Source organism: Lepisosteus oculatus, chromosome 10 (genome assembly GCF_040954835.1).
Source record: "Lepisosteus oculatus isolate fLepOcu1 chromosome 10, fLepOcu1.hap2, whole genome shotgun sequence".
NCBI lineage: Eukaryota > Metazoa > Chordata > Actinopteri > Semionotiformes > Lepisosteidae > Lepisosteus > Lepisosteus oculatus.
Genome location: NC_090705.1, coordinates 10,528,034 through 10,555,934, shown reverse-complemented (window position 1 = coordinate 10,555,934; position 27,901 = coordinate 10,528,034). Strand labels below are relative to the sequence as shown.

The following is a 27,901-nucleotide window of genomic DNA, read 5'->3' as shown; positions in this document are numbered from 1 at the left end:
AGCTGGGATAAAATGGTTTCACACCTCTTGTAAGTCAAGTTCCATAAGTTTAGTATGAGAAGGCCTTCCAGTAATTTTCAGAAGGCATTCAGCTGAGCCATGCAATGATTGTATGTATGCAGACAACAATATGATTGGTTAATGCAGGACTAGAGGCTACTGAACAGACAAATTGTACTTAAGTGTGTATAAAACTTTAAGGATATAACTGTGATAAATAAAACAATTTACGGCTAATCACAAAGATCAAGGCTATTCCACAAAGGTTATTTAAAATCTGACTAATGAGGGTCTTACACGGTAACAGAACTAGAGACTTTTTAGGGTAACAACTTTTTTCACATTCTGCAAAACTGTCAATGGTACAACAGCTGCAGGTCTCCTTCTATCTATGATTTAAACATTCTAAGAATGCTGCAAACAGTAGTTTGTAAATAACTACAGAACAAATCAAATAACTTGGAATTTTAGAATAAAAATGGTCCACAGTTTTTAAAACAAGCTACATGGTTAATTTAATTTCCATTATTACACAATGCCATATGTATGGTTATATATATATATAAGAAATACAGTAATAAACTGAGGCATACAGTTTATTCAGATAATAGTTATCTGAAAACCATGTAACAAAAATAAGTTGAAGGATAGTGCAAAATAGAGTATCTATAACTTTGGTACATTGGTAATGTAATTTGCACAACCCTAGCACTGGTTTTCAGACAGGTACAACCAATTTCCATACATCTTAACAACTATAATAAAAATATAAGCAAAATACCAGTTGTAGAGCACTGTCATAGTATATGAAAGTTTAATGATAAATGTCATGGACCACACAGGTCATCGTCACCTTCCAGTCTGGTCTAGTCAGTACTCAGAAGCAATGCAAGGTTGGGTCTGGTCAGTATTGGGGAACAACTTAAGAAAATCAGGATGCTAATGTAGTTTGTATTGGAGGACCAGTCGGTGGCACTCTTCAGTGGAATTGGACCAGAATGTCCCAGCATGGTGATCAGGAACTTTGTGCTGTAGCAGATGCCATTCTTTGGATGAGATTTGTCAAATCGAGGTCCCAAACACTGATCGGTAAAGTTAAAGTGGAATTGTTTTTCAACAGCATTAGTGTTATCTCTTGTCCTACAAACTTGGACTTGCAAAATCTGGTCCACCATGATGCAAACCGTAAAGCAATTTCTTGCTTCTCTGCCTGAACTGCAGTCCAGTAGGACTTTGGTGTGTGAGGGGAGCCACACCTCACCCAGGTGGGTCTAGCATTTTAATTAGTGGATGACATGGGTCCCTCTTATGGGAAACAGTGCTTTGTGGTGAAACGCGACATAAACATACGGTAAGTAATTACTCATTTACAGAGAACTTCATAAACAGCTTAACATCATGACAATTACCTGGCTAAACATAACAGCAATGTGGCTCCGGTTTCAGACTGATACTGACTTGATATTGTAAAAAACAAAATAATGATCAAGTCCCCTTTAAATACATGACCAGAGCAACAAATGTAACATAAGGTTCTTTCGACACGTTTACCTAATATAATTTCAAAGAATTCATCTTAATGGAAACAGATTCATATAATTCTAAATGTTTGTGAGCTGATACATTTTTGCAACTTTTCATGTGCTTTTATTAAGACACTATATGAATAAAGCTGTAAAAAGGGTTAAAGCAATGATTTTGTAGATTGTAATGACTAAAGCAAAAACATCAAAGATTTAAATTGCAATTTTATATGACCAGGCTAGCAAGACATCAGTATCTAAGAACTGAAAGATCCTAAAGAGGGATTTCGTAGAAATACATTAAAAAACATTAATTACATATTTAAAATCACAGTAAATAGGGTTAATAAAAAAACATCTATTTTACTCAATTGTCTGGAAAGGTGGTGGGCTAGGAACTTTCAGTGATAAATATTGTAATTTATAAATTTTATAATATGAGGGTTTTATAATCTGACAGAAGGATAAACCAGAGTGTAGTTCAGGTTCAGCTACAGTACTAATAGTTTGTGCTGAATATACTGTATAAGCCAAGTCAAAATATTCTAGGTCAAGGTGGTCTCAGTCCGATTTCTAGGTCACTTTTGAATCAGAACCACTTGAAATATTAAGAGAAGCTGGAAAATTGCCACAATTATGCCTTTCGCTGATTACCTATAATGTTTGTTGGAAAACTAATCATTTTGGACTGAGAGTTGTAACACCAGACTTAACATCTATTCATAAATTCACTCTCATTCATACTCTCTAGCATCAAAATGGCATCAAAATTATTTCCAACCTTAAATGCAGTAATCTACATAAATAGTACAACGACCAGGAAAATCTCGGGACTAACTCTGACAATCGAGGACTAGATATAAAAATGATACGACAGGCAGCCAAAAACAGCACAGCATGAGACACTTTCTCTTGGGGAGCACCTATCGACAACGACCAAGCTACGATTCCTTCTTAAAGGCTCAGTATAAAGTAAAGTGTATTATCGTGTCGGGTAAGGCATAATTCACGCCACTCGAATCAAGAATTACAAGAAACAAGAAAAAAAGCTGAGTACAACTGATCTGAAGGGAGCTGTCAGAGAACCTCTCGCTTTGCTTGATCATATACGAAACAACACGTCTTCATGGCAAGTCTATAGTATAACTGCACGCCTACAGTAACATTTATGAGAACTGCAATGGATCGGTATTGGTATTTGGAGAAAAAAAAACACGTACATGAACGAAACAGTTAAATTAAAATTAAACACAGTGCACCGAAGAGCGTTTAAAATACGTCTCGGTGACAGCTAACCGCTCTGTCGTATTTTCGTGGTGATGCAGGTACATAACTGCTGGGACCAGCGTGCAGTCACAGACGCAGGTCACAGTCACTTTGTCGTGAACCTTGGGCAATACAATACTGACTTTTTAGTGGTGCCACACAAACTGTGAATAAGGACAAATATTGCAGTTCCGGCTACAAACTTTTCCGAACTGTCAACGCTCAACGTTAGTACTACTACTAGGCAACGCAAGACCGTAGCTGCCGTAATAAAGCAAGCAAATCAACATTACCAAAGCATAGCTGTATTTAGCCGTCAGCTGCTTTTCGTCCTTCATTCCACTGGAAGAAAACATTTCTTATTTGGGGTCAATCGGATCCGTGACATTTACATTTCACCTTCCTGACTTCCTTCCATTCAGAATCTGCCAGCATCAGAAAACAAGGAACAGCACCGACTACCCTAAATTATCCACTTCTCTCGGCTTTTCCAGCACACATACGACAGACACCGCATACGGCCAATAGGAAGGTGAGGACTGAAGGATCGCGATTCTTATTGGAGAATCCCATCGATGAAGGCGGGATTTCCTCTGACGGGAATCCGGGATTTAAAGACGCAGAACATTCTTGTTTGGATTCTAAAAATGCCGTTTTCTGGGGCCTGAGCTCGTGACTGTGTGCGTAAACTACAAACAACAACAACAACAACAACAACAACAACAACAACACATTGCTTATGTACTACTGACAATAATTAAACCTTATACTGTAATAGGAAATGCAGTTTAGATTACGAGACAACAAACATTGAAAATGACTGTTTTAAACAGAACAAGCCGAATTCACATTGTTTTAAGTGTCATTTTCTGTTAATTTTGTTTAAAAGCTCTCCAACGTTAGTGTATCCAGTGTTAAACAAGTCAGAAAGGTTCAGTCTAGCGTGCGCAGATTACAAAAACGATTCTACAAAAAAAAGAACTGTAATCCAATAATGTTGATTCATTCGGAATTGAGAGAGACACATCTTTTTAAACTATTCACATGCCAGTGTAAGGGTACGCAATTACAAGCCGTTTCCTCTAAAAGATCCCAGGGTGTCGCTTAACGATTCGCACAAAATAGAAAAAGTCTACAACATAACCCAATTACATCCTTAAAAGAAATAAAATTATTACATAGGCAATTAACGTCACCAGAACATCTCGTCAAGATACGTCGCCCATTACTATTATATTCACAACTCGGCACAGACGTCGGTTACGTTGGTCCTGATTTGATTCTGCAATTTATGTAATAAAACCAACAGAAGTAATACCGAATGAAAACGAAAGAAATATTAACATCAAAGCACCCAAATCTAGATATTTTAATAGCTCACTGTTTTGTGCTTTTGCTATGAGATATTTTGTGTATTAGGTATATTAACTACTAGTAAAACTAAAAAAAAAACATTATCCAGGGACACACCATCTAGAGAAAACGCAGACTTCTTAGCACAAAAAAGTACTACTGTAATTCTTCAGACCTTTCCAGATAAAACTCTTTTCATCACACTTCGTACCTACGTTGTCCCTCTATTACAGGTATCTGGGCAAAAATTGTATCGTTTCAAGAAAGTACTCGGATTGAGAGTGTATGATACCATACAGCTGAACATTATTAATATGATGCCTCAGGAACCTCAGCTTTTTGTATTATTTTAAAGAGGAAAAGGAATTTAAAATATAATGTTGCTTAAAAGTCATGCTTACTCATAGGACCGAGAGACATTGAAAGGATATTGTTTTACTTATTCCAATCACAAGATCAAGTGGCTTTTCAAAGTCTGTGAAGCCCATGAGAACAAATCAGTCCACTTTGTTTCCTACATCATTTATCTGCATTAATATTTAAATTTCAAGCCGGAGCTCAAGTATCCATTTCTTGGTGTCATGTATCAATTTCATACCCCTGCCTCTCAAGAGAGTCTCTTATGTCCAGTTTCTGGCTGCCTCTCAGGCTGTCATTGGTAGAAACTCTGAACAGACTCCTGTTGCAATTTCCTATTCCTGTTTCTACAAGGTGCTCCCAGAGTGATAAGGTTGTTTCATTACTTTCACTACGTCTGAACAGAGTAACTTGCTAGGAGATGGAAAATAATAGTCTACTGAGATAGGCATTTCAATTTAGAATTACTACCATGCCTGTCGTACCATACTGAACCATACTGATAGGGTGCGTGTATTTCCCTATGCTGAAAACATGACACCTTGGAAAAAAAAGGGTTGGAAAAATACAGGCTGTCCTGGCCTGACATACTGTATGTTCACGTGACATACAGGTAACTGCTTAAAAGAAACAAACACTTGAGTAAATGAAGGACCCAAAGCATATTGAAAACAGGTGTGGTTCCTGTGTTAATTCAGCAATTATCATCCCATCATGCTTAGGGTCATGTATAAAAATGCTGGGCAGGGCCAGGTGCCCATTATTTTGGCTACCATGGCTGCAAGAAGAGATCTAAGGACTGCGAGAGAGGGGTGATTGTTGGGCACGTGTGGCAGCAGCTTCAGTGACAACAGCTGCTCAGCTGGCTGATGTTTCACAAGGAGCAGTGGCTGAGGTGATGCTGGCATGGAGGCCGAAGGGAAAAGACATCGTCAGCTAGGGGCAACTGTGGACTAAATTCCACAGTACTCCTCGACCACGATGTCCGTGCATTGGTTTGGAATACAGGGCAGAACAGACGAGCCACTCTGAATCGTCTCTCTGCAAATGTCAATCTAAGGTGCGCGCAGGCAGTTTCATCAGCTGGAATGCAGCTTGAAATAAGCATGATTTGTGGCATATAGGGGCCAGCATCACAATTACCACTAGTTTGGCTAAAAGTATAATTTTATTTGGATTCCAATACAAAAAACGAGAGTTGGGTTGCAGTGCATAAACCCTTGTTACAGTTAAAAATGTACTTTTGTAAAGTGGTGCAGAGAAAACGGGCAATTGTCTACTAAACAGTGCAAAAAAAGTCATATGGTCAGATGGGTCATCCTTCACTCTGCTCTCAACAATGGGATGAGTACAGTACATTCTGTATATGGCGCAGGCCAAAAGAAGCCTACAGGCTTGACTGCTTTTTTTTGATGGTGAAGGGATCTGGTGGCTCTGTGATGGTGTGGGGTGCATATTCCTGGCACGGTTTAGGTCCACTCAACCCCTTAGAGGGCAAGGTAACTGCCAATTAATACAAAGCCAATCTAAATGGTCACGTGAATCAAATGATGAAGCATTTCTGTCCTGATGGGAGTAGAATCTTTCAGGATGACAGTGCCCCCATTGTCATCCAGTGACACGAGTGGACACTGAATGGTTTGATGAGTAGGGAAATGATGTAAACCTTATACCATGGTATACCAGTCACTAGATCTCAACCCAGTTCAACACTTATGGGAGATTCTGGAGTGGCGCCCCAAACTGTGGTTTCTACCATTAAAAACATTGAATGATGCAATTTCCCGTTGAAGAGTGGTGTATCATCCCTCCAGTAGAGCTCCAGACACTTGTAGAGTCTACGCGAAGGTGCACTGAAGCTGTTCTGTCAGCTCATAGTGGCCCATTGCCCTACAATGACACGTTATGTTGGTGTTTCCTTTATTTTGTCAGTCACCTGTATGTTCACCCTAAACAGAGAGAATGTGTACAGCACAAACCTGCTAGCACTAACCAGACACATAGAGCTAATCATTAGACTTTGTTGTAAGCTGAAGGGCCCTAGCCTCTGCATATATCAGAGCTCAATCGGCACCACCTACTGAATCATCTATCTGCAACATGGTCCCCAAAATTACGAGTGTTGGACTACTCACAGGGAGATACTGCTGCTTCTATTCTGAATGATTCCATTATTTCACTTCAGCTGATGATCAACAATAATTCATCGATATACAGTACACTGGACTTTTCCATGTTGGCAGGCTACCGATCGAAGAGAAACAAGAGCAACAGTGCATGGTAGATACATGCCGCTGTGCAGTCCCCCCCGAGAGTTGCAGAAGAATTGGAAGGCTGAGTATACTAACAGAACTCGGCATCACGTAGGGAAACCTCTAGTTTAAACATCTTTTTATTATTTCCTGTCAGGGAAAAGCATGACTACCTGTATTAATAATGTTAATGAAGAAACCATCAACCAGGCAGGTGTAAAAATGTGTTTCTTTGCGATTGCGTGTATTTAAGAGAACTGCCCCCCGAAAGTTATGATATACAGAAAGGTTAAAATAAACATTTAATCATCACAATACACTAGTAAAAGTCTACACAGATCATCCTAAATTTAAATAGTCAACCATTAGACAAAGACAATGTTCTTTAAAGAATTGCAGTCGCTGCAATCCAGGGTCATTAAAAACAGTGTCTGGGGACAAATGCATCTCTCACCCAGAGGTTTGAGACCGGGGTGTTTTTTATTCAAGTGTTTTCAATTAACCTTCTAGAAAGTTAAGTGCATTGTCAGAACTCTCTTGCAAATGCGACCTGTGCAAAATCCCTTACCTTTAAATAGCATCTGACCATCCTATTATAGATTTAACAAGTAACGGGCCCATGATTACATACCGTTTTAGTGAATCCTTTCAAGTGATAAAACACCTTTATGGCATTAGGAAACAAAAAAACACTAAAACAAGAGATTTAATGAACATTGACAAACACAAAAGCATTCATGCAATACAAAAATATTACACAAATAAAATACACTTATGTTTACTTGTTTTATAGATAACCATATCGGTGACATGCAAAATCAGCTCTCACATTGCCATAGATGCTGATGTAGTTTAGCCTGATAGAAAGCATGTCAAAGATGCTTTTTAACACTTCATGCAAAACTGGATACCTCAATGACAGTACAGTCATTGGAAAAGCAAAGCCTTTCAGCAAAGAAACCAAGGTTTCACAGACCTATAGAAAACGCACCTTAATGACATGAGAGGATCATGCCAGGAGACGAATACGGACTAGTGACTGCCACACAATTGTACATGTGTGAAGACAAACCACAGTTAGACGAACAGTATCTATGCCAAATATCAAAATTACGCAGAAAGACACAGATAGTAATGAATGTCCCACAGCCCTACCTCCCACTCTTTTGCTGTCACGTCAGTAGCCAGAGGTTCCTCTGCCGATTCGGGCTCCTCGTTCTTTTTGACCACCATGAACCCGGGCTCCCGGCTCAGGCCCCCAGCTCCTTCCCCGTACATGTCCGGGCTCCACTGGATGAAGAACACATACAAATGGTCCGACCTGGAGAGACAGGAGCGGGCGAAAGGCTACAGTGTCTGCAGGAGATCGGTCGCCCGGACGACCCGGATGCCAACGAGGAGCGCTGGCGGCCAGGTGTCGCGCTGTGGCATTTGAGACAAGACGCACGATGCTCCGCTGCCGCACCGAGTTATTTTCTCATCTACTCATAAGCTCTGAGGCTTCAGAACTTTTGAGGGAAATAAGATCTGAGTCTTCTTCAAAGGCAGCAACTTTTGCAACGACAGCTGTACTGATAAAAACAGTAATGCTGTCCATGAGGCTAAAAAACGGTCAAGCAGGGAGCTGCATCAGCATGCGTAGGCTGCAAAGGAACAAGTAAAGGTTTACTCCATGCTGAGAAGAAACACAACGTTTCGGCTGTGGAGCCTTCTTCAGGTGTGAAGAGGTGTAACACCCGAAGAAGGCTGCACAGCCAAAACGTTGTGACTCTTTTCTTTTCAGCATGGAATAAACCTTTACTTGTTCCTTTGAAGCTAAAAAACACCACCATAACTCCTTCCTTGCACTCTGCACAACACTATGAAATAACACACATAATCCATTCCTGACATTTTGGCAAAGGACTTGACAGGCACACAATACTTTATAATCGCTCACAATGAGACAGTTTTAGCCAAAGGCTAACTGCCGAACTCCAGGTAGAGAGAAGCCAGGTGAAAATGACAGAAGATAGCCTAAGGACTTGACAGCTGTCAAGCACTTTCTAAAAACGCACCTCAGAAACAGTCCTGGGATGTTTACATCACACCTTATTTTGCTATATCGTTGTTCTGCACCTTGCTTCATCATCTTGAAGAGTGTTTAGCAGAGAGTTATAATGGAGTTTTTAGCCAGAATCAAGTAAAGCACAAAGACAGCAACAGTGAATTACATTTTTTATAAATCGTCCAATGCCTTTCACTTACAAACTTTAATTGTATATACAGTTGGTAAACACTTTTCATTTTTTACTGCAGCTACAATTAAATAAACATTTAAAGATTCCTTAAAGTTTGCAATTATTAAAATGAAAAGCTCTAGGGTGAGTGAAGACAGACAATTCTGAATGCACAATTCAACATTTTCTTGAGTTCATGAATTGAACTAGTCAGCTGCTTGCATTTTTTATTTCACTTCAGAAAAGCACTGGCATTCTGATACATCTCCATATCATTCATATATTTAAAAAAAATATTTGTGAAAATATCAATTAAAGTGAAGAAAGATTGTTCCACAGCTTATTCTTTAAAGACACAGAAAAAAAGATTAACCGACACTCCAAAAAGCACCACCTCTTCTGTGAAAGCTAGCGTCATGGCCTAGACATACATGGTTGCCTCAGGAACTGGCAAGTGTCTTGATTAATGATGTAACTAAAGATGACAGCAACACAATGAGTTCTGACGTTTACAGAAACATTACATCTGCTGTTGTAGGAGAAAATGCTTCTATACTGGGTGGTGCTTCACCATGCAGCACAACAATGAACAACACATACAAAAATGCAACAAAGTCATTCATCAGAAGCCAAAAAAAGTGGAAAATCTCCAGTGGAAAAGCAAAGTCAATCTCCAGATTTAAATCCTATTGAGTCTGGACTTTGCACAGTGAAGAAAGAAATTTTACATGCTAATGAAAAATGGAACACCCCCAGAACAGGTGCAGTAAGGACTCAAACTCAGACTTCATGCAGTTGTTGCCTCAAAGAGACCAAATATACAACCAAATACTGACTTTATACTTAATGTGAATGAGTACCAATACTTACGGTCATTTGAAATCACTGGGTTTAAAACAAAGTTTATATTCATACTACTATTATCAAATATATGATTAACCAAACATATAAGGCATGTATCATTCGTACTGTATTAATCTCATGATCATAAATACAAGTTTACTGGATTGTAAACCAAGAATAAGTTTTGCCTTGCAGTCTCGGTACTTTCTGAGAACACTGTATAATGCCAACATTTTCTCCTTGCTATATTTCTACAATAAGAATCCTTTATAGGACCCAGTATTATGTAGTATGAAGTTGCCCTACATCAAAAGAGGTTTCCCTCAGTGCAAAAAAGTTCTCCCTGTAAGTCAGGTACAAAGTAATGCTTTTTTGAGAAACAATTAGAAAAATACAAACAAAAGATATGTTCAGAGGAACAGAAACAGAATGTAGTGCCAGTTTGCTACTGAGTGTTCCTACAGTATGTGGTGTACTATGGGATAACAACGAAAACATATTTTTTTAATCTCTGCGTACTCAGGATTGTTTTGATATTGTATGCGCATCTTCTGTGTCATCAGCCAACTGGGACATGCATCAGTTAGCATTTTGCATGAATTTTGAAAAAATGCAGTAAAACTAGACTGCTCATTGAGTCTGTGATTGCTTTTTGAAAAACAAAAAGCTTGCTTTGCTGTCATGCTGCAACTTGTCTCAGTCACAACGGGGAAGTACAGAAAAAACGAGCCAGATTTTTAAATGAACAGCGTGTCACCGTAACCCTAACTTCAGATTCCTATAAATTATATGGAAGTTAAGAATTTCAGGAGTCTGCTCTTGGCAACACATGACATGTGCAATCAACTGTATTACACAATAAAACATACAAAACAAATGAAAACAACAAAATAAGATGAATCAAAACCAAGTCAGTACATTTCTTGAAATGTCACAACTAGAATAAAAGTTTATTATCTTAACTAAAGCTGGTACAAACGTCTTTTTTAAATCATGTGTTTTTCTTTCCAGTTAGCTACCGTAATCAAATATCAAAGTGCTTGTGGTACAGAACAGTAAAATAATGTCATGGCTTATTTAGTTGAAGATTTGGGGTAAACAACAGACCCTTTATGAGACGACTAATTTGATTAAGTTGTTGGAGCAATTTAGACTAATTTGCTGCAAAATTGTGGTTATAATACAGCTTTGTTTCCCTATAACAGATCCTCTTTGAAATGACAGGCTGTTACACACAAATGTTGACATACAGTAAATTGCAGGGAAACTTTAGACTGTGAAATTCAGTCATTTCATACAATCAGTAATAGCAGCAGAAAGGGGACATTGTGTCTGGCATGCTGCTTTACACAGAAACCCATGTCGACTGCCCTGGGCGGTGCAGTGGCTCTGTGGCTGGAAGGTTGCCAGTTCGTATCCCATGACCGGCAGAGGAATCCTACCCCATTGGGCCCCTGAGCAAGGCCCTTAACCCCAACTGCTCCAGGACCGCTGTATAAATGGGTGACCCTGCGCTCTGACCCCAAGCTTCTCTCCCTGTCTGTGAGTCTATGTGTTTCATGGAGAGCAAGCTGGGGTATGTGAAAAGACAAATTCCTAATACAAGAAATTGTATATGGCCAATAAAGTGATCGTATCCCATCTTATCCTTAAGCCTTTTCCCCCTAAAGCATGGCTGTTTTACCTACAGTTACCATGAGAATTACAAAATGACACTGATTCACTTAAGGCTGTACTGAAATAAAGTAGTGTATTTTACATGAGTAAAAACATTAGCCTATGCTTAGTTACATAGTACATTTAGCCTCGTACATTTGTACAAATTTGCCAAAGGTTTGTAAGGAAAACTATGAAATATGAATTTTCAAGGTTACCCTACCTACTCATGGCTGTCACATGCAATGTCATATGCAATTATTTGTTATAAATTCACTGATTAATCTAGCACACGTATACTGTAAGTGGGAGCAGTGCTTTAAGGGTTGTGGAATCAATCCCCTAGTAAACACGAGGGCTGTATGTCTCGGTATGCTCTGACTGCACTATCAGCACTGCTGGGAGTAGAACAGCCCTGAGATGAATCAGGGTCCCTGGTCCCATCCAGCGATGGGTCAGGTACTCTCACTCTGCTTAATGTATCAGAAGCTAGGACACACACTGGTCTGAACACAGCTGCACTTGCTCTGGTAGAGTAAGCTGCAGTGTTGCAATCGTGATGCAAGCAAAAATATATGGAAGTCTGTAAGAATTAATCTTATCACATAATTAAATTTCAGGTCACAAAGGCACTTAAGAAACTTTAGAATTCATTCTAGTATAACACAGCATATTCAACAAATCATACATGATAAAATTACAACAATTATATTTTAAAGTCATTATTCAGGGATATCAGAAAGTACCATATAGAAGAAGATGGTAATAAAGTACCAAACAATTTGCATAGCAAATTTCAAACAAAAACATCCTTCACAAGGCGCTGTACTTGAAGAGATTATGTTATACAAAGATTTAAAAAAAAAAACGATGTGAAAAAAATGATTAATGTATAAAGGCAAATCACAAAACAGACAAGAAATAGTTAAAATTAATTTATTTTTTCTTCTAAAGTGAGTCAGTAAAAACACACCACTATATTTCAAAGTAATAAGCACTCCAAGACGCTGTTTACAACTACTCCCAAATATAGAATGCGAACCTGTGCTTGATCATCATGCAAATTCTATTGCTGTGAGCAGGCTATAAGGGCCTTATCTTGGGAAAGGCAAGAAGACACACAGTAACTACTGAGAAGAATTCTCCTGCTGTGGCAGGTGATTCTTTAACAGCGTCTGCCAGTATTACATACAGTAATCGTGTCTCACCTTTCCTGCGGCACTGCAAACCAGTATTCGTGCTTCCTGTCCCTCTGTGCATACTGCTGCATGGACGCGCTCGCGTGGGACACAAAGGTTTTCCTCATGGGCTTCCCAACCCGCAGACACAGAAACTTGTGAGATCTGTGCCTCCTCTTCTCCTTGCAGACGACAGAACCTGCAGTATTCAGGACGCACAGGGGTTTCAGGTCAGGATGAGCAAGGAGACCAGTCAAATTGGGCTCAACTCTACCATCTCAATAAGCACCTTCAAACTGTCGTGATAAAAAATAAGGTTGAAAAAAAATGGAAGACATAACTTTTCTTCAGGACCAGGTCTTTGTAACTTAGACATCAGAAAGCAGGCTAGATTAAGTGATGTCAACGTGTAACAGCACTTTAATTTAATTACATTTAATTTAATCTACAAACAGACTGGCTGTGCCATAATGTCTTTGCCGTTCCAGTCATTGATACTTACGTGAAATCACTGTTAACCCCTTGAAATACCAACATAACTGTACAAGACAATGTAATGCAAATATTTTCTGCCTGAAATTATGAAAGATCATGGAAATGTTATGGAAATGATAAATTACTGCACAAACTGAATTAAGGGGAAACTCTAGGTCAAATCATGCAGAGCAAACTGTAGCCAGGTTGCCAGGGCTAGTGTGGGATCTTTAAATATAGAAGTAAAGTTAGGTCCTGATGTCAGAAAAAGAGCACCTCCTATAGCAGAGTGTCCCCATTAATAATACTGGGGCATTGGTTTGAAAATTCCGGCCCAGACGAAAGAGCGCCACCTACTGGTCAACCAGTACCACATACAGCAGCAACCTGTGTTTTCTTCAGAAGTCCCCCCCATCCCAGCATTGACCTGGCTCACCATTGCTTAGCTCCTGATATCGGACAAGATCAGACTACAGGTTTTTTAAAACTCCACTGTGAGGAAATTCAATTTGAAATAATTTCATCTCTAGTGGTTTTCCAATTAACAATCCTAATTATTTACACCGACAGTAATAACCTCAAATACATTTCAGATCTAGGCTTTAATCATTAAAAAGGCATGCTTCCCAAAAACCTTCTAGAGAATACATTTCAGTGTACAGTATGACATGGATACGTTCCTTGCACTGCTGAGCAATAATGATTATGTGAACAAAGCAAAGGAAGAAAAATAATGCGTGCATCTAAAACTGCACATGTGCTGAGTTTTCCCAGTGTCACTTACCCATGAAACACCAGCTCAATTCATTGCAGAGGCTCACCAGCTCTTAAAGATTAATTTTTCAGAACAAGAACACTGTGCAGAGTGACAGAGTGTGCAGGTTTGATTAAGCCTGGGATGCTTGCCTCCCAGAGTTTGCATATTGCATATTCTCTCTATCCAGACAACTCTGTAGGAGTTTTCACCAGGTGTATCGACTTCATCCAACTTCCCAAAGACACAAAGACTAAGTTAATGGCTGTCTTAACACTGTCCATGCTTGTACGTGCCAGTTTGCGTGAGCTCTTACAATGAATGAGAATGAGCAATACTGTTCTGTTACATATACAATTCAGCTAGTCGAGATCCTCGAGGTGCTTCAATGGCAATGCAGTTGTTGCCGAGATATTAGGAAGAGTAGAAATGAGCAGTAGGAAAACGTTTTGCATTTCAGACAAATTCAACGGTACATTTTCCTTGCAAATGATGAGACAAATTTTACTATAAAATAGAGAAGCACTGCACTTAAGAGAGAGTAATAAGCTGAGCTTTCATCAAATATGCCACTTGCACAGCACATTCTAAATATACGTGGTAATAATGGTTAAGTGGTTGAATACTGTAAGATATTGAAGAATGAGGTACTAGAAGGAGGAGAGTTGTACCGATCCCAAAAACTAACGAAGAACAGGATTTTCTCATTATACTTTTCAAAGTTACTATAGTATCTGAGGACAGACATGACGTTTGTGACCTGTGTGTTACAGTAACTAGCTCTTTAGTGCAAGGGGTATCTGGAAGGTACACTCTAAACCTGTTGACTGAGTTCAGTGCTCCTCTTCAGTAATGGATTCAGTATCCAGGGTTCATATCTTATTTTGACTGACTGCTATTGCAATGCCTTCTGTGTACACAAGCAAACTGTTATCAAACCCAGGACAGGGGCTTTATTTTTTGGTATCAGGTGGTTTCTTGGATTAAGCAGGTAAGGAGCTGAACAAGCGCTAAAGCAGGAGACAGGAGTGAGTGCGTGGCAGGAGTCCTTTGATTACAGAAAGCAATGAGGGTAATTTAATTGGGGAAAAGCCTTTCCAGTACACAGTGAGAGGTGGACAGGGCAAGATACAAAAAAGGTGGAGCTCAGCTGGCTCTTGTGATAATTAAGGCCGTTGAGAATTACTTTTCACAGCTATTCTGCTTGGCATTTAGGTTTTGATCGGGGAGGTTTCTGAACTCCTGGTTTCCAATCCTTAGATTTATTTCCCTAGTCTCTAAGGGAAGGCCGTGGTGTCTGCAGAGCTTATGAAGCCTTGTAATCATTCACAGTACATGGTTGCCTTGGGTGGCTGTGCTTTTCAGCTGTATTTTCTATTGTGTTGTTTCTACAATTACTGTGAATGTTGTGAAGTACTTATTTTATTATAATTGTCATTGTTCTGCAAAGTTATTAAATATATTTGTTAAGAAGTGTAACCAGTGTTACCAAGTCATTTTTTTTATTGGTATGATAAACTAATCACACACCATGACTTTTTTAATTATTATTAGCCCCGAGATCCACAAATGATCATTCTGGCAACATTTTATATACGGCTCCGTGTTTCTACATAAATATCAAATTCCTTCTTAATCCAGGTTTCAATCAACAGTATTCTTTTAACCTTATGTGAATTAGAAGGGAGCTTTGGCTTACTGCCCTGGAGTTGCACGATGAAGATAATGAATGTTGGACAGAACTGTAAGTACTGTGAAAAAAAAAAGTCACCTGCATATAAAAACTGGGCTCATTTACCTATGAAGAACACAAAGCAAAACCATATATTTGGAAGACAACCATTTAAAGTAGCTGTTCATTAAAAGGCGCCACCACACAAACCTTAACATACCTTCCAGTGGCAATAGTCCTTCTATGACTTTCCCTGGCTTCGGTTTCACTTCTTTGTGTGGCTGCTGGACATGCTGCCTCTGCTCCTTGGCTTGTTGCATAGTGTGAGTCTTCCACAGCTTTCGTAACTCCTGCACCTCGGTCTCCGAGTCGCAGCTCTGCTCCCTGCTGAGGCTGCTCTTCTCTGGGCCCTCTCTGCCGGAGGGGTCTCCGGCCGCAGCTCCGGGGCCCTGCGAGTCCGAGCCGGCGCGCGACTTGGCCGCGTCGCCCTTACAGCTGGAATGCTGGTCTTTGCAGGCTGGTGTGCTCGGTTCTTTGTCTGTGCTGTGCTGTTTGGACCCCATCGGAGACTGCTTGGGGGTTTGGCTCCGGGGCGGATTTTCCTCCGGATTTCCTGCCGGTTCCGATTTCTCCCCCTCTGCCCTGTGCCTGACAAGACCTCTGTCCTGGGTGGGGGTGTCTTCAGCACTCGGTTTGGGAGGCTCTCCAGTCTCGGAGACAAGGCAGCAGTCTGCCCCAGTCTGGTTTATGGTTTGAACAGACTCTGAAGAAGCTCCCGATGACTTGTCTTGCCGCAGTTCGTCAGAAGACACCAGCTCTTCCCGGATTGGGGAGAGCTCAGATTCCGTGAACACGTCTTCCGACAAGGACTCCTCTGTGCTCCGTGGAGCTGTGCTGGTGCTATCATTCCCTGTATCCCGAAGTCTCAGCTCCATCTCGTCTGTATTGCTGCGTGGTATTCTTTTTAAGTGACAGGGATCTCTCCCAGATGCCAGATGTTCTAGATCTCTGTGAAGTAACAAGCACACTGACTAAATGTAAGGTTACATACACTGTAAAAGGATACTATCTGGCTTACCTGCACAATATACAAGCAACTTCACAAACCAAGAACATCACCAAGACTTATCTTCAAAGCCTCCTGAGACTCGATATAAAAACACCACTGACCAAGTGTTTTCTACAAACCTGAAAACCCTTGGTTTAGGAAGTACCACCTGATTGTTTTAAATCCTGAATTCAGCTGCACTTAATCGGCAGTTACAGCCTGCTCTTTGATCTTTGTGAGGAACTTGAAGTAGAGGTCTGTTTTGACTCTGCCATTTTCTTTTTATCAATTTTAAAACCATCGATCAGATCTCCCCTGTATTTCCTTCAAAGTTGAAAAGCTTTATTTCACTTTATCCATTAAAAATCACTTAGAAGATCAAATACAACTCTGGCTACACTCCTCTGCACTCCTTCTAGTGTTGCAGTATCCCTTATAAACAGTCATTGCTCTAGGTCCCTTCTAGTAGAGTACACACACACAGACATTTGCTATTGGTATTAATCTTCATGCTGACAGTTTTTTGAGATGTGTTCTGACTGTTCTTACAATAGCATTGACATTACCACAATCCTTTTAATCTTTCAATACAACAATCCTTTCTCCCACACAGCAAATAATATATATCAGTGTCAAACGCTACCAAATGACATCATTAAACTGTCACTTGCCTTATAGAATAGGGAAGCATCCCTGAGACCCAGGTGCCACATCTCTGCCGCTTGTTCCAGTTAACGGAGGACATGCCTTGTAAGTGACGGCGTTTGACTCAAATGCGCCATGTGACCCGTACCACTCATGCCTTTCACATTGTTACTTCCGACATTTGTTTAAAAATAATAATACCACTAGCCGATGGTGACTGTGAGTCAGCAATGCACACTAGGCTTAGGAATGGGACCAGTTAGCCCCAGCTGATCAGCTAGCTTTCTGACAGTACGAAGACTCCTGTGATTCGCCAGGTGCTGCAGGGTTGCGCTGATGCCAGGGAGAGAGGCCCTGCTCCTCTGATTGGTGCTAACACCCCTGTCTGGTACTGTGGGGCATGTGCATTGCTACAGGCCTCACCTGCTCCCTAGATGACACGGGAGTTGTTGCCAGAGTTGAGTTCTAAAACAATTAGCGATTCCAAACTGGATGGCCATAGAAAATTCAAGATTCCAATGCACAAGGGTTATAAAAAGAAAATACTATAATGGATAAATCCACCACACTATTACCTCTGGTAATGCATTATAAGTTAGCAAATGTGGAGAAATGGATTAGGATGGGATACGTTGAACCTCGTAAAAATAATTTGATGTTCTACTCTATATCAGGCCTATAGTACCTAATATAACTGATGCATTAAAACAATCTTCCATAGTGAAGAAAATGCTCAGGAATCTGTTGTTTGGAACTAATGTGTCGAAGGTTCATGAAGTGCAGCAAGGCTGTAAATACAGTTTCCATATTTTGTTAAATGAGTGCATTCTTTTGCCCCAGCCAGAGAAAATAACCAAGCTATGTTACCAAGTTTTTCTTAAACCCTATAACTGGGGGACTCATACATATTAACTAACGATAAGCATCTTTTGGATTCTTGGTTGGGGTGAATTCTGTACTCTGAAGTGGGAGGCAGTACAATAAGCAGCAGCTCTTACGGAGGTAACGACTCCTTGATTTTGCTGTCCACGATTTCCTTGTGCATGGCGGCAGACATGACCTCTTCCAGGGGACACATGATGCCGTACTCCTCACAGCCGTGTTCCTGGACCAGGGGGTCTGTCTTGTGCGGGTCGAACATGATGTTGTTGGGCGTCACCAAAAGCACACCGCTCACTGCCCCCTAAGAAGACACCACGATCAGTTAAAGCATAACAGCTGCAGCAGCACATGGGTGCAACCTCTGAAAAAGGGCTTGCAAAGTTGACCATGAGGTCGTGCGGCACTGCAGCATATTGCATATGCCCATTTGTGAAGCACTCTGCAAAGCATTCTGGGAGACTGAACATAGTTTTCTACCTCACTACCTCACATTCTGTATCACTCATGCATTCAAGAAACTGTTTTTGACTGTAGGAGTCAGCAGGGAGCTCTTCAAGCAGCAAAAACAATAATGGGCACGAAAACAAATGGAGCAAGAAACGGAATAACTGTAAAAAACCTGTAATCAGGCTTTAAGATGTGGTAACTCTCATGGTAAGATTCAAAGACTCTCATAATACATACTATTACTGGAGCTTCTGTCTAGTTATTAAACCCCAGTGGATTCTTACTTTAGCTATCTATCAAACAAAGGGCTGTTGTGCCTCACTTAAAAGTAAATCAGGCCAGATTTCAAAGTATAATTACAGAACGAACCTCAGTTTTTGCCATCTCTCGCATATGGATAGCTCTGCCACTGTATTCACGTGCCATTTAAGGAGTTTAGGATGCTAAGGACCCCCGAACACACACACACCGAGAGGAACACCTACAGTACAATTGCTACTGTTTCCCTATAATCATTAGTTACCAATTATTACGCCTCTTGCCACGTAAGTAACACAGGATTCCAGATTCACATGAATCTGAATAAGTAGCTCTTTTCTATGCCTTTCTCCCTTCTAGGATGTCCAAGAGGAGGCACTGTCAGTGATGTGGTGTGGAAGCATGCTGAGTGCATGCTGTAGCCCCCTCTCACGTTCTTACTGCTACACTACAGTGCTCCAGTGGGCTGAGACAAGAGGTGCACCTTGCCATCCGTGATGTATTTGCAGTTGATTTTAAGAAACTTCTCGGTCAGCGCTTCTTCCTCCTCCGAGGTGGACGATACCACTCTGGCTGGCCGGGTGCAGGCGTGAGCTGGGGACGAGGTGGCCTCCTTCCTAGGGACTCCATCCGAATCCTGTACAGAGGACATAAAGGCCGACCCTCAACAAGCAGGACATGGATATCTGCCGTGTTTGATGAGTTCTTGTGTCTATGGATCTGCATTTGAGGAGTAACGGTTAACATAAAGCCCATATCAGAACTACAGTGGCTCAATAGGCCATGGCTCATCCTCATTCCTGTGTTAAGTGGACAAGAGAATACCTACCCCCCCCCAACCCAGTCACCCCCAGATGGGACGCTGGTCTGTCACAGGGATTATGCCCTCATTAACGCTGGTCCCCCTCTTATACAGCTCAGTGGACTGAAGCAATTTGGGGTAAAGTGCCTAATTAAAGAGTACAAGAGCAGAGTCTACAGCAGGGACTTGAATCCACAACCTGTCTGCTACATGTCTCATTACCGCTACACTATGCCAGCCTATTTGAGGAGTACAGTTCTGTTAATTTCAAAATACAAAAAAGTCTCGATTTTGCACGGATGACAGCAGCAGGGAGAGTATAATGTGTCTGACGAGAAAGAGCTCTGCTACAGTCCTTATTTGTACCTAGATAGTTTTTTTTATAAACTGCGTGTTGTTCCAAAGGAGAAAGAATGACACTATGCATTCCCTATCACTACAGTATAGTCCAGCATTGCACAGGATTCAGTCCTCACACTGTCAGGTCAACAACGCCAAAACAAGTGATAATGTGGCAAAATACTGTCACAGAATGAGAAAAAAAACTGAAATGGAGTTTTCCTGAGGCCTCCTGCATGTGCTATTAAATATACTGAAAGACTGCCTTAACTGCATGAAAGGAAAAGACTAGTGGAAGAACCAATATGATAAGTATTTGTCCCCACTTATTCATTTACATGTCAATGCGGTAGAAAGGCCTGACAATTATTACCACTGCTGCCGTGAATCACCATGCAGGCTGTACTTTCTGTTGGACAATAAAGCTTGGAATAAATTACCCAACAGATATAAGAATGGGTCTAAAAGCTAGCATGCAATCTACAAAGTGCCACACGGAGGGTATTTAACTTTAAACCACAACAGAAAAAAATTGTGAACCTACAGTTTTTTTTAGAAACCCTGCTGAACTATGAACATGCTGTATTCCACCATGTAGTGGATGGAAAATAACAGGTTTCATAACTTTTCCTGGACAGCCTTTATCAGATTTAATTATATTAATATCTCAGAGAAACTACTGTTAATCAATTGATCCCAGTTACCCAGAAAAGGAAAAATAGACCAATCACAACACACCAATAGACTAATCACAACACACCATTGCTTGTCCGACCTTATCAGCTCGAAAGCACAACTCATGAAGAAGCAGGAGGACAATGCAAAATCTGAGTTTAACGATATTTTAAACACTTGAGAATTGCCTATTTTCCTTTTAGAGCACTTTAATATTAAGCACATACAGTAAAGGTGAAAAGGTTAAAACATACTTGCAGTTAATTACAATTATGAAACAATTTAATGACCTGGTGAAGTCTGAAGACCTGTAGCATAACCGCATAAAGGAGATGTCAAAAGAAGCTGTGTACTGACAACAAACTTCAGAATCCTAGAGTTCCTAAAGAAGGTGGAGGACAGCCATAAAACCAGCTGAAAAGGACTAATATCGCCTGCTGAAGGACAAATAAAACAGAGCCAACTTACAGCGTGTCTTGATAGACTAGACAGAACGCTCCAAAGCTGATTGAGAGGGTCGTTTTAATTTTCCCACCCAAAGAAAAGCTTGGAACAACAGTTGCTGGAATTCATATCACTACAGTATCAAAATTCAACATGCAGTAGTCAATACTTTGCAGCTAAAATGCAACGGCTTGCTAGGTCAGATATACTTTTCCCATTTCTGCCTATAGCAGTGCTTTAGAAAGGTTTTTGAATCATAAATGACAACTTTACATACCCAAAATATTGTTTTCAATATTTGTGTTCAAAGTTGCTGACTATATTGTGGTGTTTTGTATATTTCTACACACCATTATAATAAATATTATGGTATAAGACATAAACGTTGTCATGAGATAAACCCCATGATCTTTGTCACTATTCAAAATACATGATAACCTATGCAAAACAAATGTACAAGAGTCTGTACTTTGGAGTTTTAAAAGACCTCTTTTGCATTACAGTGGTTAAAATGCCAACAGTCTGGTGCACAGGATAGATAGAACATTGAAGGTTAGGCTCCATCTGAAGCAAAATGTTAGAGCTGTAGGACAAAACATCTTGCTTCTGTACTGAACACTTATGATTTATTAACAACCTGCCTAAGAAGAAACACCACCATCATTGTCAAGTTCGTATAGTTGTATCAGCAAGTTATAGTGGTACGAATCTGAATTCTTTTCAACTTCAGTTTTAAGAGATAATCCCAGTATAAGGAATACTACAGATATACCCCTATACACTCCTATAAACCTAAATTGTATCGCCTTACTATCTAAATATAACTTTACGTTTTAAGCATCTCTAACTTTGGCTGAGCCACTCATGCTTCACAAAGTGTGAAAGCTGCTCTGCTGTACAATTTCTCTTTGTCCATTAATAAAATATTCTGAGCCACTGCCGTGTCTCTGGAGAAGCACTTTCTTTTGAACATGACACAGCATTTTAACACATACAGTACGCACTGCAACTTCACATATACAGATAAAACCCATTTGACTGTGTGGGAGATAACAAGTACATAAGATCTTTTGTGCTGTAAAAATATCAGTGACTGCATCAGCCATGCATTAAATAATCGGCATCTATAAGAACTGCCCCTAATGTACACTGATATAGGTTTCTTGTCCAACATTAAAGGCAGCATATTGCAGATATGTGTGGTCCTGCATCCTCATTCTGACATGTAGTATGTAAATACATATTGTAAAAGAGCAAGAATTTAACAAGACCCTCAAGACAAAAAACACAAGAAAGACATCAAGAAAGACACAGGGATCTTTCATTAAATGTATATGAACTGTTAGTAATAATAATAAATAAAAACATTGAAATATGGGAATGGTGATAAGAAACATGAAAAAGAACATTGGAATATTAGTTAAAGTCTGAAGGAATATTGGCTTCCTTCAGACTTTAACAGTGATTCCATCAGGACTTCCACGCTCCTCTGACTCAAACTCACAAATTAAATCAAACATCACATTTTGGATTTGCACTGCAATATTAAATCACCAAGACTGGGAAGGAAAAACAAAGACAGCATCTTCCATAATTATATTGGATATGATCATCATAATGTAACTGGGGGAATCAAAGTCTACCGTCTAAAAAGTAAAACAGTCAGTTATCTCTAATGAAATAACAAAGCCCTTTAAGCAAGGTTGGTTTTCATTTTTGCTTTCGCAAAGGCCAGCTAATTATTTGTCTGTAGTCTTGAGTTATCCAGATATCTGGATAACTAATAACTGGAAAGTGGGGCGGAGTGGTGGCACTGTGGCTAAGGATCTGTGCCTGTGGCTGGGGAGGTTGCTGGTTCAAATCCCGCGGCCGGCAGAGGAATCCTACTCCTTTGCTCCAGGGGTGCTGCATAAATGGCTGACCCCTGTTCTGACCCCAAGCTTCTCTCCGTGCCTGTGTGTCTCATGGGGAGCAAGCTGGGGTATGTGAAAAGACAAATTCCTATTGAAGAAATTGTATATGGCCAATAAAGTGATCTTATCTGAAAGACATTTTGATCTCAAAGGCATCTTGAGGTTCCTTTAGTTTTTTTTCCAATCTTTCTTTAGACATTATTTCACACAATACTCATTGCAGTACTATGTTTTAAGGGTGGCTTTATTCTTTAAACATCTTTCTTTCAAAGCAATTCAAAGCACAAACATTACACAACTGTTTTGACCTATGTAAGGTAGGAAGAATAATAATGAAAACATTCCTTTAAATAAGAAGCTTTTTTGTGGTTTAATTGTTTTACCTATCAGGCCTTATTAATGTTGAATCTGTCACAGAAAACAAGGAGATTAAGTAGACACAATATACAGTAAATCCACTCAAATCTCAAACTGGTCAGTTGCTCACATATGCTCCTGAAAGACTGGAATCAATTACAAGTGAACCCGGTTAGTCTTCCAAATGGTGGGGAAGAGGCAAAAGAACAGCTGAGACTTATTTAATATCTAAACTTATCAAAAGGCCACATTCATTGGAATTAAGAGCCAGGCTACAACACAAGTCCATCAGTGGCATTCTCGAATAACTGCAATGCCATTAAAGATAACTGGATCAAGCTGAAACCATTAAGCACTGACAGAATGGATGAGGACTGCGTGCAGGCCATTCAGTCACAGTGTAATGCATTCTCTCACAGTATACCAATGGCATTCTCTCACAGTATACCAAAGAGAGAATATAAGATTGTGCATACTTTGTGCGCCTGAGATTTACAGAGGCTGAGGGCTTTCACCCTTCTGAACAGTGCACCTTTGGTAGGCTCCTCATCATTATTCACTAGAAAATTATTTTTCTGTTGTTTCAGGCTTGAGCTCCCTCTTTTCAGTCGTTATGTATTGGCGTTCTTCCAAATAATTACTATTCTCTATTTGGAGAACACCCCATGCTCTGCACCCCATCCATAACCAACTGGATAACTGGACTTGGTGTTAGTGGGGCCAGCAGGGGGCGCTCACCCTGCAGCTCATGTGGGTCCTAATGCCCCCAATGTAGTGACAGGGACACTATACTGTAAACAGGCGCCGTTCTTCGGATGAGATGTAAAACCGAGGTCCTGACTCTCTGTGGTCATTAAAAATCCCAGGGTGTTTCTTGAAAAGAGTAGGGGTGTACCCCGGCGTCCTGGCCAAATTTCCCATTGGCCTTTATCAATCATGGCCTCCTAACAATCCCCCTCTACGAATTGGGTTCATTACTCTGCTCTCCTCCCCACTGATAGCTGATGTGTGGTGAGCGTTCTGGCGCACTATGGCTGCCGTCGCATCATCCAGGTGGATGCTGCACATTGGTGGTGGTGGAGGGGAGTCCCCCATTACCTGTAAAGCGCTTTGAGTGGAGTGTCCAGAAAAGCGCTATATAAGTGTAAGCAATTATTATAATTATTATTATTATAAGCAAAGTGTCAGTTTTTGGAGGCCACGCCAGGTACTAGTGTTGAGCGTGCAGGTATCTGTCTACGTGAAGTCAGGCATCTGCAACAGCCTCCTCTGTGATAACTGTGATCGGTTTTGAAATCACATACCAAAGAGTCCCTCCCCCTGCCTGGAATGGACTGCCATCCTGTCCAGGGTGGGGGCAGTTATGTGCTCTGAGTTTTGTTTTGTGTCCAACGCTACCAGCAATGCAAAACCCCAGACCAGTAGATACACATTTTTGTATTTTCTTGGGAGGATGATTTTTTTATTTTTACACCATTAGATATACATGAACGGATGAATGGAAACCTTGTCAGCAGTTTATGAAGCGACTTTGCCCAGATAAGTACAAGTAAGAGGAGGAAGAATTGTGGAACTATGGACCAAACTGCAGGGGAGGTGTGAAACGCAATTATATGAAAGGAAACTACAAAAGTCGATGAATGTGTCAAATTAAGAGTACCTCGCTGCTTCCTCTCTCCTGTTTGTCTTGGGCAGCTTATGTGTGGTCAGTTAATTGCTCTTTCACATTGAAAAACAAGTGCAAAATGTAGGTTTTTTCTAAATTTGGAAAAAAAAAGTGCAGGTACATTATCAGAAAACATAAGCGCAGAGATTAATTTCCCATGTTTCACTTCAAAAAGAAAAAGCTTTGTGAAAAACAGATCATTTTACCTGTCATAGCTGTTTCAAAAATTTGAAATGGCACTGGGTAAATATGATCTGAAATGAATAAACCTACAACAATATAGGAAAGTTAATTGAATGCCTAATTACTGTAGGATTTCTAGGCTTCTGTTGAAAGTTTACTATTTTTAGTATTTTTAGGTGTCAACACCTGAAGAAGGCTCCACCGCCGAAACGTTGTGTTCTCTTTCTTCTTTTTTTCAGCATGGAATAAACCTATTACTTGTTCATTTTTAATATTTGATGTTTATCAGCTTAAAACGCTATAATAACTTCTTTTAACATAACCCTCTAAAACCACCAGTACCCTTAAACTTGTAACAATCTGTAGCACCACACAGTGGAAACATTATGCATTGCAGTCATAATTTATTAGCTTTCTTGAGCATAACATCTTTTTCAATTTAAAATGAAACCGCTGAACCAATCATGAATTTCACCCCTAGGCATTTAAATCCTTGGTACTAATTGCTGAGTAATTTAGGTCCTACATTTTCCTACAGAAAAGCAACAAAATAAAAAAAAAAGAATAATCTCCTCACATAAATGCAATAAACAGGCGTGTTGTAATTAATCTCCTGCTTCTTCAAATGAAGAAAACGCCCTATGACAGCCATTAAAGTGGCCTCTCCTGTCTCGCTCACTTGGTTATAGTCCCTATATTTAGAACAACACAGCAGGACGTGTGAGGAAATGTAAAGGAAGGGGTCAGTGAATAAGCAGCAAGGCTCAGTGCCGACGTCAAGAGGCACAGAAGGCACTGGGAACAGAAATGACTTGTTCTTCCTTTGAAATGACAGAAATCCAGTATCTTGCCAAACATTATAATGAGTGCAAACACAGCCTTCTCCTGCAGGGTGCTGGGATATTTCCGTCATAGAACTACAGTAGATGTCTGTTCAAGGATAGGATGTGTTAAGGATATACATTCATTGTAGGATATTATGTTACTATGTTCATATTAAAAATTCAACTGCATATTAATCTGGCTTCTTACATAAATTACATAGCTATTTTTTCCAAATGTTTTATCTTCTAGTAACTACTGGCAATAATCTCATTAATCCAGTAAACAAGTCTCAAAGCCACTACGAATTCTTAAAGATCTATTTAAACTGTCATACTCCATTTCTAAGAAAGCAAATGAAATCCAAGCCTAGACAAAAAGAACATTAAACGTTTAATCACCACCACTTTAAAAAAAACATCTCACAGGTTAAACTAAATTTAACCTAGGAAACAAACTCTAAAGAGACAGAACTGAGACAGTGACCTTCCTGATGTGTTTAGAAACTTGACCTATCCACCAAGCACATGATTCGAAAACATCAATAAAGAAAGCCATTGCAATATGAAAAAAATACCACTGCCAATGGTAAGGATGTAAAAGAATTCCTTAATTGGTAATACAGCATCAGTTCAAGCATGACAACCAGTCTAATATGTTGCTTGCACAGATGCATTCTGAACCTCTTCCTTCGGTTGTATAAAAAATAACTAATTAAAAATCAATTAAATAATTACTCAAAACTTCAGCACTTCTTGGACTAAATCATTAATTCGTATCACAGCCCATACTGTATCACTCTCCAGAACATCAGACTTTGCATCTGTGAAATAATTTTATTAAAAGAGTATAATCACCAGCTTGTTAGGCTATATTACATAAACCTATTAAGTTCTCTAAATGTCGAGAAGGCTTTTCTAAAGCTTAACTCCCCCTTCATCACATTGAGCCTGGACTGAGAAACAGTAAGGAAAAATCCTGTTTCTGTGACAGAAGCTGATTGAAAAAGTTTCAGTGTTTATTTAAAATTTACAATGTCACTTTAGACTGTCTAGAAAGATAGTCACATAGTAAGTGGCAATTATAAAGAAAATTACAATGCTGGGCTGACTGAAAAAAAATATTTTGCCAATACCTCTACTCTAATGCAAGTCACGATGAGTTGAACATTTATACTTGCTAAAAGACTATGACTTTGAGTTTAATCGTCATGCATTCCGGGACTCCTTTTTAATGGAAATTTAATTTTAACAAGATCACAGGAACCTCACAGAAACACTTCAGATTCATTCCTGTTAAGCATACTCTCAATTAAACAAAGTGCGCACTTGTGTGTCCATGCAAGTATCCACAGTATATAGAAAGGAGATTAATGATAGCAGGAAACAGGAAAGATGAGGCGTGCGCTGAATTTTGAAGCAAGAATTCCTGTAAGGGTGAAATTGTGAAGTGACAGTTACAGCTGCTGCCTCAGGGGTCCTGGGTTCAATCCCATCCTTGGGCATCTGTCTGTGAGGAGTCAGTGTGTTCTTCCTATGGTTTCAGCTGTTTTTTCGCTGGGAGCTCTGGCTTCCTTAAACCTCCTAAAGACATGCTGGGAAGGAATGAGTATTCTAAATTGTCCATTTCCCCTAGCGCTGGACTGCTATCCCATCCAGGGCAGAGAAATCAGGAACTGGACATCCATTCCTCTGTTTCCAGGACAGGTGGTGCATTAGCTGCCCACAGACAATGGATGGAATTCCTCTTTGTCAATACATTCCAACATGAGAACGCTCAAGTACTTCTCCCAGGTTCCAGGAGCACTCAAAATGGACTCTGCTTACTTTTTTAAGATACCTGTGAGACATGCTTCATTGTGTTACAATCCACA

The 27,901-nt window shown here is 40.0% G+C and overlaps 1 protein-coding gene across 5 annotated transcripts in view; it reads right to left on the bottom strand.

Moving 5' to 3' along the window:
* Positions 1-27,901, bottom strand: part of oxr1a (oxidation resistance 1a) — a 176,026-nt gene that overhangs the window by 11,045 nt on the left and 137,080 nt on the right. For all 5 annotated transcript variants that reach the window (XM_069194898.1, XM_069194895.1, XM_069194897.1 and 2 more), the window contains 5 exons: positions 19,312-19,464; positions 18,239-18,423; positions 15,768-16,555; positions 12,678-12,846; positions 7,907-8,072 (listed from right to left, as the gene is read on the bottom strand). In XM_069194898.1, the coding sequence (XP_069050999.1) occupies positions 7,907-8,072; positions 12,678-12,846; positions 15,768-16,555; positions 18,239-18,423; positions 19,312-19,464 (1,461 nt within the window). The remainder of the gene's footprint in view (positions 1-7,906; positions 8,073-12,677; positions 12,847-15,767; positions 16,556-18,238; positions 18,424-19,311; positions 19,465-27,901) is intronic.